The sequence below is a fragment of the Vulpes vulpes genome, unplaced genomic scaffold (genome assembly GCF_048418805.1).
Source record: "Vulpes vulpes isolate BD-2025 unplaced genomic scaffold, VulVul3 u000000652, whole genome shotgun sequence".
Taxonomy (NCBI): Eukaryota; Metazoa; Chordata; class Mammalia; order Carnivora; family Canidae; genus Vulpes; species Vulpes vulpes.
The window spans coordinates 2,768,903-2,788,398 of record NW_027325771.1 but is presented as its reverse complement, the minus strand read 5'-3'; the positions used below and the strand labels follow the sequence as shown (position 1 = coordinate 2,788,398).

Here is a 19,496-nt window from a genome sequence, read left to right as displayed (position 1 = left end):
GAATCCTGGGTGGCTCAGGGCCTGATCCCAGAGCATTGGGCTCCCTGCAGAGAGCCTGCTTCTCCCTCTGCCCCTGTCTCTGCCTCTCTGTGTGTCTCTCATGAATAAATAAATAAAAATCTTTTAAAAATAAAAGAGAATTCTCATATGCCCTTTACTTAGGTTTGTTAGTTATTAACATTTTACTTCATTTGCTTACTCTGTCTTGCTCTCCATTTATATAGATACATACTTGTAAGAAACTGAACCATTTGGAAGTTGCAGACATGAGCCTTTACCTATACATACTCCAGCTTATATCTTATATCAACAAGGATGTTTCTTACAGAGAAATGATAGTACTGTTGTCACATTCAGTATTACCATACTATCTAACAAGGATTTAAAAATAATATGTAATAACATAGTTTCATTCAAGGCTCTCACATTGTTCTTATTTTTTTTAATTAATTTTTATTGGTGTTCAATTTACCAGCATACAGAAAAACACCCAGTGCTCATCCCGTCAAGTGTCCACCTCAGTGCCCGTCACCCATTCCCCTCCAACACCTGCCCTCCTCCCCTTCCACCACCCCTAGTTCGTTTCCCCGAGTTAGGAGTCTTTATGTTGTCTCCCTTCCTGATATTTCCCAACATTTCTTTTCCTTTCCTTTATATTCCCTTTCACTATTATTTATATTCCCCAAATGAATGAGAACATACACTGTTTGTCCTTCTCCGATTGACTTATTTCACTCAGCTCACATTGTTCTTAGTAGTCCTCCTTATTCTCTTTTCATCTAGAGTAGTTCTTCCTGCCCTTTACCTTCTTTTGTGAACTTGACATTCCAGGGTAATTCACAATCTGGATTTTTGTGGTTATTCCTCAGTATTAGATTCAGATTGAACATTTTTGGCACAATTACTATTTAGTTGATGTGTTCTTCCTTTTGTATTACCTCAATAGGCATGTAAATGTCAGTTTGTCCCATTTTTGGTGATGTTGACTGGCAAGCCTGGGCCTGCCAGATTTCTTCCAATAACAGCATGTTTTATGCACTGTGTTAGTAAGTAATTTGAGACTCTACAATCTTATACCTAGTACTTTTAGTATCCATTGATGATGCTTGCCGGAATCAGTTACTGACTTTGTTGGTTACAAAATGAAAGTTTGAAGATTCAAGCAGTGGAAAATTATAATAAGAATTGCAAAAAAAAAAAAAAAAGAATTGCATTTTAGGGCAGTTCTGGTGGCTCAGCGGTTTACTACTGCCTTCAGCCCAGGGCATGATCCTGGAGACCCCTCAAGTCCCACATCAGGCTCCCTGCATGGAGCCTGCTTCTCCCTCTGCCTGTGTCTCTGCCTCTCTCTCTCCCTGTGTCTCTCATGAATAAATAAATAAAATCTTAAAAAAAAAAAAAAAGAATTGCATCTTAGAGAATACAGTGTTTGCAATTTTGTGGATAACAGATCGGAAGGAGCAATGCTGGAGGCAAGGAGAGACAGTTTGCTTCCATTCTGGTCTCACCTACTGATAGTACAAGAGCTGCTGTGCTGGGGATAGAGGGAAGGTTGAGGAGTTTGAATCTCCCTTTCTTGTTACTTTGAAAAAAATTTCATAAAATTCACATATTCAACAATTTAGTTGTAATCCCTTTATGCATATATATATGTTTATTTAAATGAATCAAAAGTGAGGTGCCTGGGTGGCTTATTTGGTTAAGTGTCTGCCTTCTGCTTGGGTCATGATTTCAGGGTCCTGGGATCAAGCCCTGCATCAGGCTCCCTGCTCAAAGGAGAGTCAGCTTCTCCATTTCCCTCTGCCTCTCCCCCCTGCATTGTGCATGTTCTCTCTCTCTCTCTCTTTCTCTCTCTCTCTTCCCTCCCTCTCTCCCTCTTGCTCTCAAAGAGATAAATTTTAAAAAACCTTTAAATGAATCAGAAGTTACTGGTACAACTAAAAAGTTTCAAAACACTTGGAAAATTGTATATGGTTAACGAGTTGCTGAGTTTTGAAACAGTTCTTACTATATCCAGTTGTCTGGAAGACTTTTTAAAACTAGAATTTGGAAAAACAAAAACAAAAAAAACAACTAGAATTTGGTCTGCCTCATTCCTGCATTTTAATTTTTTTAGGGTACGCCAACTATGCCGGAAATACAACAAGAGAATGTAATCAGTTCTCAAGACTTAACAGGTATGATAATTTGCTTTGATAAAGATCACAGAAGCGAATAGTTTGGCTTTTACTCCCATACCCCATTTGACTATGAAAAACAAAATAATTTTTTAGTCTATGACAGTCTTACAAACAAAAAAAAAATTGTTATTCAGAATTGCAAATCCTCTCTATGGTTAACCATCTTATCCTTTATTAAATTACTTTTTATTTTTGTGGGTGTAATTTGTTTTTATTTGTGGGGGTAAGTTATAGTGAGACTTTTTAGAAATGTAATAAATTAACAAATTAATGATTTTTATAGTTCATCTTTTCATTACTAACTTTTAAACTTTGATAGTGAATCTAGTTGCTAACGTACATCAAGATGGTGAGGATGAACAAGCGTTCATTTTAACTCTGGTGGAAATTCCAACCAATGCTGTAGAAGACTTTAATGATACCACTGCACAGTTAATGCCAAACCCTTTACTGCCAGCACCTATATTGATCAAATCCGTGAATACAGAAGGAAGGAGTGACTTGAGGTAATGATTGAGCTAAACTATTTTATTTTTTATTTAAATTCCATTTAACATACAGTGCAGTATTAATTCCCAGTGTACAATATAGTGATGTACACTTCCAGATATTACCTGGGAGTTAAACTGTTTTTACTAGGAGGAAAGAATTCATTACTTTATGAATTGAATAGTATTGACTGAATAAGCCATTCACAAGCATTATTGTAATTGTCCTGAAGATCTTATTTAATAGTTATAAGTTAGAGAAGAAATTGTTGATTTTGTACCTGATAAAGCTGCCATTTAAACGTATAATATAATAGTTTTGTATGAAACTTGTTTGGTATCTTAAATATTTTGAAAGCTAAAAAAATATGGCAGTTGGGCTGAAGGCAGCGCTAAACCACTGAGCCACCCAGGGATCCTGGGCTTTTTAAATTCTTTACTATAGGGCAGCCTGGGTGGCTCAGCGGTTTAGCACCTGCCTTTGGCCCAGGGCATGATCCTGGAGACCTGGGATTGGGTCCCATGTCGGGCTCTCTGCATGGAGCCTGCTTCTCCCTCTGCCTCTCTATCTCTCTCTCTCTTTCTCTTTCTGTCTCTCATGAATAAATAAATAAAATGTGTTTTAAAAAAACATATACTGCATATAAAAAAATAAATTCTTTACTATAGAATTGATGTATTAAGACAGTCACTGGTTTAAGACACTTAATTGTCAAGTAGCATTAGATGTTGAAGTGTGTGTTTTTTGTTTTTGTTTTTGTTTTTTTTTTGTAAGAGACATTTTAGATTAAAAGTTTAACTTGACAAAGAAAATGCTATTTTTATACCTTGGATTTAATTCAGTATTAATGGAATTCAAGTTGTGAGTTTTCAAGTATGAATTGATTGGAAAACTAACATTTTTGTGACCTTGGCCACATATATATTAATTACTTGGAAGTTTTTTGGCAGTTTTCATTGGAATAGCTCAGCCTTTAACCTCATTAAGTAGATTCTAATTTGCTGATTTCATATGTATGCATTTTCTATGCAGTATGAATTTTCCAGTAACTTCATTTGGTCAAGATGCCATGTGTTTGTCTGATTCTGGAAAAGATGGTTCTGAAAAGCCTCCTCCTGCTAATTTGGATCTTACATCTAGGAAGAGATTTCACTGTACACTCGATGAAAGTGACCATGTTCCTCCTGCCAAGAAAACTTCACTCACATCAGGAGATGATTGTCAAAATTACACCTCTGAGGTAAGAGAAAATCATCAAGCAAATAAGATGGCTATATTATAAGAGGTCCATTTTGGTTTCTTAAGACTCTTTATATTAAAAAAAAAAAAAAAAAAAAAAAAAGACTCTTTATATAAAGATAGTTCCAATACTTTTAACCATAAATAATCCATCTAAAACCAGTTTTGGATTATCACTTTCAACCAGTTCTAAATGAAAATTGATGGCCATTAATCAGAAAATCCATCCCCAGTTCTGTTATTAGCTGAGAACAAGGCCAAAAGTGTCCTGTAGGGGGTCCCTGTGTGGCTCAGCAGTTTAGAGCCTGCCTTTGGCCCAGGGTGTGATCCTGGAGTCCTGGGATCAAGTCCCATGTCGGGCTCCCTACATAGAGCCTGCTTCTCCCTCTGCCTGTGTCTCTGCCTATGTCTCTACCTCTCTCAATCTGTGTGTCTTGTGAATAAATAAATAAATAAAATCTTAAAAAAAAAAAAAGTGTCCTGTAGATCTGGATCCTGGCTATACCCTTGAACAGCTGTGGGACCTGAGTAAAGATAATGTTCTCTCCGTGAATGAGTTTCCTATTGTGTAAAATAGTAATAGTAGTATCACCACCACTGTTACCACAGTGCTTAAAGCTATCCCTTGCTCTGAGGAAGAAAACCAGAACCTGTTTCTGTCTCTAATCTTACTTTGTCCCTCACTCTCTAACCATATTGAATTGATAATCTTTCCATTTCTTTTTTTTTTTTTTTTTAAGATTTTATTTATTTATGAGACAAAGAGAGGGGGCAAAGACATAGCAGAGGGAGAAGGGGGGAGACTCCCTACAGGGAGCCTGATGTAGGACTTAATTCCAGGACCCCGGGATCATGACCTGAGCCGAAGGCAGAAGTTCAACCGTTGAGCCACCCAGGTGCCCCCATCTTTCAGTTTCTTGAATGCACCATACTTCTTCATGCCCCAGCATTATTTTTTTGGTCTCTTTCTGAGACATTTCTTTGCCAAACACAAACTTCTTTGTCATCAGTAGCTAGTCATCACTACCTCAGAGATACCTGAAGATACTATGTAGATTTGATCACCAGCCACTATGTTAACGGTTTTTTAGCACCTACTTGTTTTTGTTCCCAGTATGCATAATAATTTATCTCACTATGTAGCTACATTGTGGAAAAGTTAATTAACTTATTTTCGGAAAAGTTGATTTAGAATCTATATTCTCAGGGACAGTTGAAGAACAGACAACAGAGGCAGTGTATCCCTGTATATCTGACAGGTGGAAGATGGTATCCCAGAATGCTTTTAATTTCTCTTACTATGAGTAAGGTTGAATGTCTTTCATATGCTTAGGAGCCATTTGTATTCCTTTCTCAGTGAAATGACTCTATATTCTTTACCCATTTTTCATTTGTGTTGATTTAGAGGAACTCTGTGTATCGTATGTCCATGAACGAGTTGCATATATTTTTTCTTGGTTTGTCTTTTAACTACTTTTTGTGAGTTTTTCTTCTTGCATGCTTTTTTTTGGTTGATTTTGGTTGGGAGGGGGGACATAAGATTTTATTTTCAAGTACTCTCTACGCACGTGGGGCTTGAATTTACAACCCCGAGATAAGAGTCTCATTATCTACCCACTGAGCCAGCCAGATGCCCTGATTTTTTTAATCTGAAAAATTTCAAGCATTTAAAAGAGAAGTATAATGTATCCCTGTGTATCAGTTAACCCAGTTTGATCAGTTTATCAGCATTCCTTACAAACATTATTATTATTATTCTCTTTTGTTTTAAAAGTATATTTAATGACATGAGAAAAGGATCACAGTACATTACTATATGCAAAACTAGGCCCCCAGTTTATAACATACCTTTAAAAATGATAGATATAAGTTGATGTGACTATGTAAGAACAGTATAATGTCTTTTGATCTTGTGTTTTTTATTTTTTAAACTTTGTTTTCAGCGTTCTAACAATAAAAGGATGCTTATAAAATGTTGAAGTTACAATTGTAAATTCTAGAATGCACACATACTGCATTCACATACACATACAAACTTTTTTTATTTTTATGTAATCCCATTTTTCAGTCTTTATGTATGGCTTCAGGGGACTTTGTTATACATTCAAAGTCTGCCTCAAGATACAGTATAAATTCTTAGAGTTAATATTAATGATTTGGTTAGAATTTATTTTGGTGTTAGGAAGAGTGGAACCAACTTCATGTTCTCCAGGTGCCTACCGAATTGTCCCAGCACTCTTTATTGAAAAATTCATCTTTTTCTCCACTGATTTAAAATTACACTTACTGGATATTAAATCCCATATTTGGGTATATTCCTGAATTTTCTTCTACTTTGAGATTCACCTATTTGTTCTGGGGCCAGTATCTCACTGTTTTAAGTTACAGTTTTTAAATGCTTTGCTATTTTATTCAGTTTCTTTCTTTCTTCCTTTCTTTCTTCCCTTTCCTTCCTTTCCTTCCTTTCCTTCCTTTCCTTCCTTTTCTTTCTTTCATTCATTCATTCATTCATTTATTCATGAAAGACACAGAGAGAGAGAGGCAGAGACACAGGCAGAGGGAGAAACAGGCTCCATGCAGGGAGCCTGATGTGGGACTTGATCCCGGGACTCCAGGATCACTCCGTGGGCCAAAGGCAGGCACTAAATCCCTAAGCCACCCAGGGATTCCCTGCTTTGCTATTTTAAATGGAAAGTTTCTCTGTCCCCTCCACATGACTTTTTTTTTTCATGTTTTTCCTAGTTGGGTATATATTTCTAAATTTATATTAATTTTATAATTCACTTGTTCTGAGCTTGAAAATAAAAAACCCTTTTGTTACTTATATTAGGATCATATTAACTTGACCAGTTAACATAGAGAAAATTGGTGTCAGATTTGTGATGTTGGATTTTTTTATTCCAAAAACATAGAATGACTTTCCATTTGTGTAATTATTCTTTTATGTCTCAATGGTATTTTCAGCTCTTCTTTAAAATTCTGGTCCAGGGATGCATGGGTGGCTCAGCAGTTGGGCATCTGCCTTTGGCTCAGGGCCTGATCCCAGGATCCAGGATCAAGTCCTGCATTGGGCTCCCTGTGAGGAGCCTACTTCTCCCTCTGCCTGTGTCTGCCTCTTTCTCTCTCTCTCTCATAAATAAATCTTAAATAAATAAATAAATAAAATAAAATTCTGGTTCATTTCTTATTAGGTTATCTCCTAAGGAGAATTTTATCTTTTTTGTTGCCATTATCATTGAATTCTTTTCTATGTAGAGAGCTTACTGAATTCCCCTTATATACAGTACATTTTCACTTGATTCTGCTGGGCTTTCTAAGTAAATAGTCATATATCATCTGCAAATAACAGTTTTAATTTGTCTCGTGTACTTTGTATATCTTTAATTTCTTTCTTTTTTCTATATTGCCTAATAAACTCAAAAAAATGTCAGAAAATAGTCCTGATAGTAGACATCTTTTTCTTATTCCTAATTTAAAAGGGAATATTTCCAGTGTTTATGACGTGGGATTCTGGTTTTTGAATTGTAGTAATTATAGCTTATGGTGTTAAGAAAATGCCTATTTTTCAAGCATGAACATTTTTGGACACTTTCCCTACATTATGACACTATTTTCTCCTCACTTATTTTGAATTATATTAGATTTCTCATATTGAATCATCTTTGCATTCCTGAAAAAACTCTGCTTGATTATTATGTGTTAGTGTTTCAATGTGTTGCTGAATTATGCTTGTACTAATTCATTATATTTTTGTACTGGTTATAATTGGAATTAATATTAATTGGAATTGGAATTAATATTAATCTTGGTTTATAAAAAGCATTTGGAAATCACCCCCCCTTCACTGTGCTCTGGAACGGTTTCAGTAACAGTAGCAATGTATTCTTTGTATATGTTTGGTAGAATTTCCACAAGATAACTTTTACCCTATAGCTTTCTGTATCTCAACATGCTTTCTTTATTTAAAAAAAAAAAAGGCAAGAACAATTTACGTGATAAATGGATTTTTAAATTATTTTTTTGTAAATTTACTTAAAACAGGTGTGCTCAAAGGAAATGATAAATGTTTCCGAGGAAACAGGTAAGTGAAATAAATTTTACTGTGATATTTTGCTATTTTTGGATTATTTTTGATGCATCTATTCAAATTTGGAATTAAAGAAGAGTCTTGCTTGCTTTCTCCAAGAATCTTGCTTTTATTATTAGAAATTTTTCTTCTTAGCTGAGATCTTGTATTTGGCACTTTCATAGTCATAAGAAGTTACTTTAATCTTGTAATTAATAGAAAACCACGTGGCTACAGGATTTTCTATAAAAGCTTAACAACTATATTTTAGGAATTAGAAAGCTGAGCATAAAAAAGTTTTTATAGTTCCTTAGGTTTATCTAGAGATTAGAAAGTGATAACTCTCATTTTGCTAGTTGAAGATACATTTATGGAGAAAGATTTTCCAGATCAAAATATGTTGATATGTTGATACGGTTATTTTTTATCTGAATGCAGAAACCATACTTTTTTTTACCAGCTACAATGTTCTTAATAGATAACTTATATATTAATTTATCACTTAGCCTACTCTTACTACAATAGGTTTATGGAAGAATGTCATGATTTTTCCTTCAAATGTTGCAGTTCAATTGGATGTATAAATTTCAATATGTGTTCTCTGTGCTTACCAGTTGTCTTCATTTTTTGAAGGGGAGTCTTACACAGCACAAGATACCTTCCCTACCTCAGGAAGCACACATACAACTTCAGAACCTCAGAAAGAACAACTTGAACCAACTTTACAGAATATAGGATCTGGATCTCCTGATAAAGTAACAGATACACATACAGAAAAGAGTACATCACAGTTACCTCAGGATGAGAGGATTGTGTCTGATAAGGAAGAGAAAACTTGTGCTGCTTCAAAGTCTGAACAAGTGACTAGCATCACATCATCTTCAAAAACCCCATTAACCAGGTACCATGAGATGATCTTTAACAAATGTTTCTCTCCTTTTCTCTTTCTCAAAGCGTAAATGTAATATATATGCAGCAGATACGACATATACGTAAAGACTAAGTCCCTGGGTGGCACAGCGGTTTAGCGCCTGCCTTTGGCTCAGGGCGCGATCCTGGAGACCTGGGATCGAGTCCCACGTTGGGCTCCTGGTACTTGGAGCCTGCTTCTCCCTCTGCCTATGTCTCTGCCTCTCTCTCTCTCTCTCTGTGACTATCATAAATAAATAAAAAATAAAAATAAAAAAAATAAATAAACATATTCCTCTGTCAGTAATGTAAAGGGAAGGAGTTTCATCTAAGGAAATTCAGTAGTGTCAACATTTTGGTAAGACTCTTCAGATAAATACAATATTCCATATAATAAGAGCTTGACTTTAACTGAGACTAACTTTTTAGGTAGAAACTCTACATTGGCAGCTACTGGTACAATGATCAAAATAATAATGATATTTAGTAGATACGCTGGTGCCACTAAGATGGTATCTGTCACATGTGCCATTTTAACCATCGTGGAAGAAGTTGGTATTAAATATCTTTACGTTTGCATTTCTAGGCCTGGCAGGAGGCCCCTGGGATTCTTGTCTTTAATATGTTCAAGGAATAGTTTGGAGTCTGATGAACCTACTCATGTTTCTAATAAGAAACGCCTAAGGCCTCTTATACCTGCACCAAGACAGAATCTGAGAAGATCAAATCCACTCCATGAAAGCCAGAAAAAAGTCCATGAGTCCTCTGACCAGCTTCCATCTCCAAGTGTTGTGAATACTCAGTCTGAGAGTATTGACAGTTCAGCAGCTCAGGTGCGTAGTAACTGTTCTTTGTTACTATTTGTATGGAATGGGCTAGAAATCATACTCAACTAGGAAACACTTGCCAATTGGTACTTTCATTTGGATGTCAGAAGTTATTTCAGAGCATTTCCTGTTTATCTCCTCCCCATCATACCTCACTATAAGAGAAGAAGATAAACTGCTGAGGTAGGAAGTTCCAGCAGCTCCTTTAATATAAGGTCATTTAAGCTAGCCATAAATGGACGCTGAATTGCCATTCCTTTAATGCAAAGAACTTTCTGACCTGTGGAAGCAAAACAGAACAGCGCTAGAGTTTTATTTGCATTTAGGGAGATGTCCTGATACCCATAAGAATTCAAAGAATGGGGGCAGCCCCGGTGGCTTAGCAGTTTAGCGCTGCCTTCAGCCCAGGGCGTGATCCTGGAGACCCGGGATCGAGTCCCACATCGGGCTCTCTGCATGGAGCCTGCTTCTCCCTCTGCCTGTGTCTCTGCCTCTCTCTCTCTCCCTCTCTCTCTGTGTGTCTCTAATAAAAAAATAAAATCGAAAAAAAAAAAAAGGCAAGGAATGGTAAAGTTAGAATTTGTTTGCATGTTTCCTTTCTCTGCATTCTGAAGATGTTCATTTGGCAATATGTGGGAAGGAAAAATACATGAGCTAGTATTTCAAAAACTTTGAAAGAATATGGGTGTTGGTTACATAGGATCTCCATGCAGAAAAGGCTGGTGACCATCTCTTGGATAGCGTAAGCCTCAAGAGGAATACTTGTACTTAATACAATAATAGAGAGTGGAAATGTAATTTCATTTGTTTAATTTGCACCTCTTTAGTTATTAGTGACTAGGTTTTTCCCATATGTTTACTAGGTTTTTTTCTCTTTTCTTTTTTGTTCCTGTCTTTCACTGATTTAGAGCTTTTGGGATCTAGGTAGTTTTCTTTACCAATTTATGTGAGATTCTTATGTAAGAAAGCCACATACCTCTTAGCTCTTTACTGCAAGTAATTTTTAAAAATTCATTTACTTTTTAATTTTTGTAGGGTTTTTAGTATATACATAAGCTTTATTTATTTATTTGTAAGACTTTATTCATGAGAGACACAGAGAAAGAGAGGTACAGACACAGGCAGAGGGGGAGAAGCAGGCTCCATGCAGGGAGCCCAACATGGGACTCGATCCCGGGTCTCCAGGATCACGCCCTGGGCTGAAGGCAGCGCTAAACTGCTAAGCCACCGGGGCTGCCCTACACATAAGCTTTAAATGTTTAGTCAGATCTGTTTTTTCTTTACAATTTCTTTTTTTTTTTTTTTTTAAGATTTTATTTGTTCATGAAGGACAGACACAGAGATAGAGAGAGAGGGAGAGGGAGAGAAGCAGGCCCCATGCAGGGATCCAGACGTGGGACTCGATCTCTGATCTCCAGGATCAGGCTCTGGACTGAAGGCAGCGCTAAACCGCTGAGTCACCCGGGCTACCCTTCTTTACAATTTCTTATATTGCTTTTATAATTAGGAAGGTTTTTCTCCATAGATAATAAAACATTTAGTAATCAGTTTTAAAGCTAACCCTGTTCAGGGGTGCCTGGGTGGCTCCTTTGGTTAAGTGTCTGACTCTTTGTTTCAGCTCAGGTCGTCCCTCAGAGTCCTGAGATGGAGCTCTGTGGAACCTGCTTGGGATTCTCTCTCCCTCTGGCCCTGTCCTGCTTCCCTGTCTTGTGTGTGTGTGTGTGTGTGTGTGTGTGTGTGTGTGTGTGTGTGTGTGTACTCTTTCTAGAAAAAAAAACAAAACAAAAAACAAATCATGGTTGGCTTCTGTAAAGAGTATGAGGCAAGACTCTAAACATTATTCTCAAATTGCTATTTTATTATTTTTGAAATAAGTAATGTATTCCAAGATTTAAAATTCATGATTTACCAAAAAAGTTGACAGTATGAAGTTTTCCACATCTGTCCTTTAGCTTCCTAGTTTCCCCTTTTTATAAGTGTATGGTATTAATCAGCTTCAGGTTTACTTTTCCAGACATACAATATGTGTATACAAATATAAATATTTTTTTGGATGCCTGGGTGGCTCAGCAGTTGAGCGTCTGCCTTTGACTCAGAGCGTGATCCTGAGGTCTGGGATCGAGTCCCACATCGGGCTCCCTGCGAGGAACCTGCTTCCCCCCTCTGCCTATGTCTCTGCCTCTCTCTCTGTGTGTCTCTCACGAATAAATAAATCTTTAAAAATATATATATATAAATATTTTTCTTTTTTTCATAAATAATACCATACTGTTCTCTTCCTTGCTGTTTTCACTATAACACTATGTCTTGGAGATCTTTGCAAAACAATAGATAAAGAGAGCTTCCTCTTTCTGTGTCTTGTTCTCTTTTTTTTTTTAGTTTAAAGATTTTATTGACTTATTTGAGAGAGAGAGAAAGAGCAGGAGTGTGAGTGAGGTGAGGGGCAAAGGGAGTAGGGGAGAGAGAGAAATCTAAGCAGACTCTGTGCTGAGCATGAAGCCAGACTCAGGCCCAGTCTCAGGATCCTGAGATCAGTACCTGAGCCAAAATCAAGAGTCTGAAGATCAACCAGCTGAGACACCTACATACCTCTCTCATTTTTTAAAAATTTAAATTAAATTTTTTATTTTGGGATCATTGTAGATTCACATGCAGTTGTAAAACACAATACAGAGAGATTTCATGTACCCTCCATCCAGTTTTCTCCAGTATTAACATCTTGCAAAGTGTGGTACAGCATCACAACCAGGATATTGATATTGTCACAGTAAAGATACAGAAGACGACTTCTGTTACCACAGGGATCCTTTGTGTTGCCTTTTTAGACACATTGCACCCCCACACTCTCCTTAACTTCTGGTAACTTGTTCTATACCATTAAGTTTGTCATTCTGAGAATGTTATGTCAGTGGAATGTTGTATACAGTTGTGTAAACGGAATCATACATCTGGAATTTGCTCCCCCCCCCCCCCCCCCACTCAGCATAGTTCCCTAGAGAGTCCCCTAGATGGTTTTATATATTTGTTCCTTTTTATTGGTGAATAGTATTCCATAGTCTATATATACCAGTCATGTTTATCCTTTTACTGATTAAAGGACATCAGTGTTATTTCCAGTGTTTGGCTATTATGAATAAATCTGTTGTGCACATTCAAAAAAAAATCTGTTGTGCACATTCATATATAAGTTCTTGTATGAACATAAATTGATTTTTCAGGAAAGTGCCCTCCCAAGAGTGCCCTCATTATTTTTAATTACTATTATCATTTAATGTACCATAGAGCAAGAATAGTCTCACACTGGTAGGCATATAGGTTATTCCTAATGATTTGTTATTTCAAATAATGTGGTAATAGCTAACCTATGAATAAGTGCTTTTCCACTTTATAGGTTGAATTCCTAGAAGTTGAATTATTGATCAAAAGGAATCATTATTCTTTTGACAGATACTGCTTGATTATCTTCCATAGGGAATATATCTGTTTTTATTCTTAGCAGCAGCATATGAAAGGGCCTTTTTCCTTACACTAGCATGTAACCAATTTTTTTCACTTTTGTCATTCTTCATAGATTTAATGAGCATATGAATGAGGTTGAGTACGTCTTCATATATTTGAATCATTTATGCATTCTCTATGAACCATCTGTCCAATATGTCTGATTTTTTAAAAAAATTACATTATTACTCTTTTTTCTTGATGATCTGTAGAAGCTCTTATATTAAAGAAAACCCTTGTGGGGCGCCTGGGTGGCTCAGTCAGTTAAGCATCTGCCTTCAGCTCAGGTCATGGTCCCAGGGTCCTGGGATCAAGCCCCATATTGAGCTCTCTGCTCTGTGGGGAGCCTGCTTCTCCCTCTGCCTGCTATTCCCCCTGCTTGTGTGCCCGCTCTCTCTCTGTCAAAAAAAATAAAATCTTAAAAAAAAAAAACCTTTGTGATAAAGATTGTAATTTTTTTAACCTATATGTCACTTGTCTTTTGATTTTATGTACAGTAGTTTTTGTCATGCAGAGATTTTTTAAAAATTTTTACATAGATGAATTTATTTTGGTGAGGTATAGGTTTGACTTTTTTTTTTCTGAGATGGTTATACAGTTGTCCTACATCATTTATTAAATAACCTAACTATTCTCAGATACTGAATTTGCAGTTATATGCGTTGGGGATATTTCTAGTCTTCGTTTTTCATTAATACATAAGTCTGTTCTAATGCCAATACCACGTTGTCTTAATTTTTTATAGATTTCTAGATAGGCTAACTTTTGCGACGCCTGGGTGGCTCAGCGGTTGAGCATCTGCCTTCAGCTCAGGGTGTGATCCTGGAGTCCCGGGATCGAGCCCCACATCGGGCTCCTTGCATGGAGCCTGCTTCTCCCTCTACCTGTGTCTCTGCCTCTCTCTTTTTCTCTGTGTCTCTCATGAATAAATAAAATCTTAAAAAAAAAAAAAGGCTAACTTTTGATAGGATTGCTTTATTTTGTAGTTGCGGGATACAGTTGGGGATACTGTTCTGTTTTGTGGATCTGTCTATTCTTATGCAGATTGTTAAAATTCTTCATTATAGATTTGATAGTGTTACATTTTTCTGTATTAAATTTTTTTCATGGAAATTAGGGTAAAATAATGGACCAGGTGTACACTATAATCGTGCCTATTATCATGTCCAGGCTTGTTGAGTCCAGTTTTGTTATTTTAACTAATGCTTCAAAGGTTATCTTATTCATAAAATTTTTACTATGTTTAGTATTATTTTCCTAACAGCATAGGCATGAAATTTTTGGGTTAAAGCATATGAACATATTTAAAGCTCTTAATATTTATCACTGTATTGATTTTCAAACAGAGAATCAATTTAGATGATCACTATCCAATACATAAATGTTATATTGCGTATTTTTTTTAATTATCGTTTTAGGTTTCTTGTGATCGTCCCTTACCAAAAGAAGAATGTAAAAGTGTCCAAAACCGGGTACCTGAAGAGGAGCCAACCACAGTCTCTGAATATTTCTTTAGTGATATCTTTATTGAAGTAGATCAAACAGAATAAAATTGTTTGTTTTTTTTTTTGTTTTGTTTTGTTTTGGTTTGGTTTGGTTTGTTTTGGTTTGGTTTTGGCTTTGGTTTTTATATCTAGGATTTCCAGAGTCAAATTATCAACTAAGTAGTATTTAGAAAAGAACATCTATGGCTATTTTTCTTTAGATTGATTTTGAATATTTAATGAACTTGATTTGAAGCTTTTATAATCAGTGGAAAACATTGCTGAGGTTCCTTTCATTCTGATTGATTTAGCATTTTGGAAATACAAAGCAATTAATAAGACTGCTCTTGAGACAAAAATAGCTTCTCTTGTTTACATTTTGACTCTTCCTGTGCTGAACACTCATGGACATGTTGGAATGTTGTGGATAAATGTCTGTATAAATCACAGTGCCGACATATTTGGAGGTGGATTGTATTTAACATTTAACGAACTTCTTTTGTAAAGGTTTTTTTCTGGTTTTTTGGTTTTGTTTGTTTTATGTTTTGTTTGTTTTACTGAAGGCCTTTTCAGTTGCCTCTCAGTATACGAGAGCATATTGTGAAACTCCACTTTAGTATGGTAAATGTTAAAATTTTTCTATTATCAGCTATTTGACTGGAAAATATGTATTTTTCTAATTCATGTTGATGTAACATTAGTCCTAATTGAACAAGTAGTATTTAAACTTATTTATAAAAATGAAACATCAAAAAATTTATTTATTTTTAAAGTTTTTTATTTAAAAGAATATTCAGTTTTAATTATTTTCACCACTCAGATTATGGGTAAAGAAGACATTGACAAATTTATGTTTGTCCCTTTCCCTCTTTAATTTTAAAGATATTTAAAGTTATATCACTAAAAGTATTTGGATAGTATATATGTTTTAGATGCAATTTCTTTTCTCATAGTTTAGTATATTGAATTTGTACTGTGAAGTTTTGTTTTTCTTATTTTTGGATAATCTCAGGATTTGTATGGGGGAAAAACCTTTAATTTATGAGGGTGATTCACATAGAAAACTCAGTCCCTTTTACACACGTATACACTCACACACATTCCTTTTTTTAAAACTAATTTCTTGATAGTTTTTTTTTTATCCCCATTAAATTTTGATTAGGGAACACATAGGCCTTTAAGCACAGAACATAATTGTGATGTTAAAACAGAAAATTAAAAAAAAAAAAACAGAAAATAAGATAATAAGACTTTAGTACAGTGATTATCATCAGTATTAATTTAAGGGTTGTTTTTAATTTTCAAATATTGTTATTTACTTATGTAATTCCATTTTCCACCCAAGGAAATCTTCGGTGGTTCCAATCAAACTTCTCAAAAACAGATTTATTCTTTTATTTGAAAAGCCTCAGAGCAGGAATCAGAAACATTTTCTGCAAAGTATTTTTGAATTTGCGGGCCACATGGCTTCTGTGGCAACTGTTCAGTTCTGCTGCTTCAGTGTGAAAACAGCTACAGATGATACGGAAGTGGTTGACATGGCTGGAATGGGCTTTTTAGTTTGACCCCTACTTTGGATGGTAATTTTCTTACCTTCAGGTGCTGACATTTTATCTATGACATATTATTTGTCATTGACAGTTATAAGTTGTGCATCACAATTAAAACTGTGTTGATTTCATTACAAAATGATCAGTATTTTAACTGGAAAATATTTTAATGTTTAGATAATTGTGTTTGTATATTGAGAAAAATAGTGGCCAATTTTCAAGTTCATTAGTAAAATAGGATATGGCTCAGCAAGTGTAACAGTAATCCTAAAATTGCTATCAAAGCATTTCTTATTCATTACTTTATAGTGAAATTTACAATTGAACTTTTTTGTCATAAAGGAGGATCTATAAATCTGAGTGGAAATTCTCAATTAGGTATGTGTTAATTTATTTCATGTGACTAATATGTCACAAAAATCATGGTAATAAATCACATTACTATTTTAATGCTCTGTTTTTATAAATTTTTTAAGGTCTCATATTCTGAAAGAGTTTCTTTCATTTAATGTTAGTTTGGTGTTAAGTTGCCACAGTTAAACTATTATTTTATCCCTAGTGTAATATTTATTTTTAACTTTGTTAATATCCATCTCTTGCTCATCTATAATGAATTAATTTTATGGAAGATGTAACTTCTCACTATATAAGAAATAATTCTATCTTTCATTCATTGTGTAAGAGAATCAAGTCAGCCAATCTAAATTGTCATATCTTTAAAGCTAATCCGGGGAAAATGAGAAACTCAATCATTGTATTTACTTTATAAGGTGGAAAGAATTAGTCACACCCTTTGTTTATATCTAATTCATGTAAAGATGATGTTGTGAAGAATTATTTTGTAAATCTTAAAGGAGGTATGAATAATGGTTTGTTTTCTTGACTTTTTGTCCTGAATACTTATGTATTAGCAAGTGATCAACATGATGGTTTTAAAAGCCTAATTGTTGGTAAATGATTGAGGCACAGATCATACATAATATGAATATTCACTGTTTACCACCACATTATTTGAAATAGAAGTGACTATGTATACTCTTACTTGAAGGAGTTTTTGACAAAAAAGCAATATCTGTCATTTGTAAATTTTCTTGTTCTAAAGAAAGCAGTTATGTTCTATAGATATAAATTATGTAAATAAAAGTTATTTTATACTATTTCTGTTTTTTTTCTTTTTCTTTTCTAATGACTTAAAGATATTAATGTTTATCCAAAACTCGTCCATTTTTCTCCTATAGTGTGTACTTCCTTCCTTTCATAAAAATAGAACTGAAGAATTAATCTTTTGTCTTATATGCATGCTGTGAAGGAAATTTTTTTTGATCTTGCAAGAGTAAAGAATAGACATCCCCTCCGTCCCATTTAGGACCTGTGAAGGGTTGCTTTCTTGTTCATTTATTCCTTATATCATGAATTTTTAGGTAAAAGAACTCAATCTCTTGCTCTTTTTTCCTCCTACTTTGTTTTCTCTGTAGAGAAAGATAAATGGGAAACTTTAGTCCTGGATATAATAGAATCCTGGACTTATGAAGTCGACAGAATTTTTATCTTGAATTTGGTCAGATCATCAGAAAGCTATATATATGGGCTGCCTCCATTGTTCTGTCTGCTTGTGTTGAGGGACTTTATGTGAAATAGAATAAAAGCCTAAAGAAATTGTTATTTTTACTATAATGATATTACAGAGTTTTAAAAAATGTTTCACTCAATATCCTATGTATGAGAATCTATAGGAAATATTTCTCTTTGGCTTCAGTGCCAGGAATAATTGGGCTTCTGTACAACTGGTCTGATTCTTTTTTTTTTTTTTTTTAAGATTTTTTTTTAAAGTTTATTTGACAAAGAACACAAGCAGGGGGAGCAGGAGAGGGAGAAGCAAGCTCCCCATCAAGCTAGGAGCCCTACAGAGGGCGTGTTCCCAGGACCCTAAGATCATGACCTGAGCTGAAGGCAGATGGTGAACCGCCTGAGCCACCCAGACACCCTGGTCTGACTTTTTAAAAACTCACTTTTTTAAAACAACAGGCTGCCATTTATTATGTAGGCATGGTACTAACCTTTTAGTAATGCATTATTTCGCATTTTAAAAAATTAGTATACATGGCTTAAGTAGTGCTAGATTTCAAACAAGCTGTTTCTTCTGTTATTACCTACTTCTAAATATGGTTATTCTGTTATCTCTTGTTCACAAATGTGAGACATTGTTAATTGTCACTGGTACTTAAGACTTTTGGGTTTCTTAAAGCTCTCCCCTTCCTATATGTTAATCATAAGGTTTAATCCATATTTACTGTTGTTACTGTATTGATCGTAATTATTCAGTGCTGTACCACTCTATGTACTAAGGTGACATTTATGGGACAAGCATTTGTTTTTCTTGGAGTTAATACTTGTTTCACTCTTTCATTTGCTTTGGGTTTTGTTTACCCTCTTTTAACTTTCCACACCCTCTAGCAAGTCTGTAAAATGCCTCTGCGTATAATTTTGCACATGGTCAAACCATCACTTAAACTGTTTTCTTCTTTTTTTTCCTGGAAAACTTTCTAGAGATTGCTCTTCCTGTTGTGAACTAGATTAGGGGCTTTCCAGGTCTCTGTGTGCAGCACAACTGTCATCATGAGACTTCTCTGTGCCGTTACTCTGTGAACCTCCTGCCTCTCTTTCCTGGTTTAGATGCTGTGTCTTGAGCCCATTTCACTGTCGTTCCTGATTTGTTTGGGGAGGTACATGTTCCACTATTTACTGCAAAAGGGTACATGGGTGGTAACATTATTTAATGTCTGAAATTTATTCTACTCTTAGTTGGGCTATGAATAGAATTCCTAAATAATTTGAAAATAATTTTTATGTCATTTTGAAGGCATGTTCCATCGTCTTCCAGTTGTCAGTGTTTAAGAGTTTCGTGCCATTCTGATTCTCTCTCCTTTGAATGTGGCTTGCCTGTTTACAGTGTTTTGACCTGCTATATTCTGCACAATAATGAACTTTGGTGTAAGCCCGTCCATCTTTCCTGCCTCTACATTCATGCTGCTGAATACTTAATGGACCTTTTTAATAGGGAAACTCATTTACTTCCCTTCTGGGAAATGTTCTTGTATTATTGTTTTGATAATTTTGTCCCTTCCATTTGCACTGTTCTCATATCTGCCCTTTCTATTAATCATTTTTTTTAGCACTTTTATTGGGTCTCTAAGTTATCTTTTCTATACTGTTTCCCATTTCTTCCTCCCTCCCTCTCTTTTCTTCACTTTTGT

General features: G+C 35.2%; 1 protein-coding gene across 2 annotated transcripts in view; it reads left to right on the top strand.

Moving 5' to 3' along the window:
- Window positions 1–17,399, top strand: part of BDP1 (BDP1 general transcription factor IIIB subunit) — a 91,919-nt gene extending 74,520 nt beyond the window's left edge. Inside the window, exons 31-37 of one of the 2 annotated variants that reach the window (XR_011999159.1) lie at window positions 2,117–2,177; window positions 2,500–2,686; window positions 3,702–3,909; window positions 7,950–7,989; window positions 8,608–8,875; window positions 9,470–9,716; window positions 14,627–15,929. Coding sequence is in view for 1 of the 2 variants with exons in the window: in XM_072745366.1 (XP_072601467.1) it covers window positions 2,117–2,177; window positions 2,500–2,686; window positions 3,702–3,909; window positions 7,950–7,989; window positions 8,608–8,875; window positions 9,470–9,716; window positions 14,627–14,758 (1,143 nt within the window). In the remaining variant the exon portion in view is untranslated. Of the gene's footprint in view, window positions 1–2,116; window positions 2,178–2,499; window positions 2,687–3,701; window positions 3,910–7,949; window positions 7,990–8,607; window positions 8,876–9,469; window positions 9,717–14,626 lie in introns of both variants that reach the window. The other variant, XM_072745366.1, reaches the window with a different exon arrangement.
- Window positions 17,400–19,496: the final 2,097 nt, after the last annotated feature.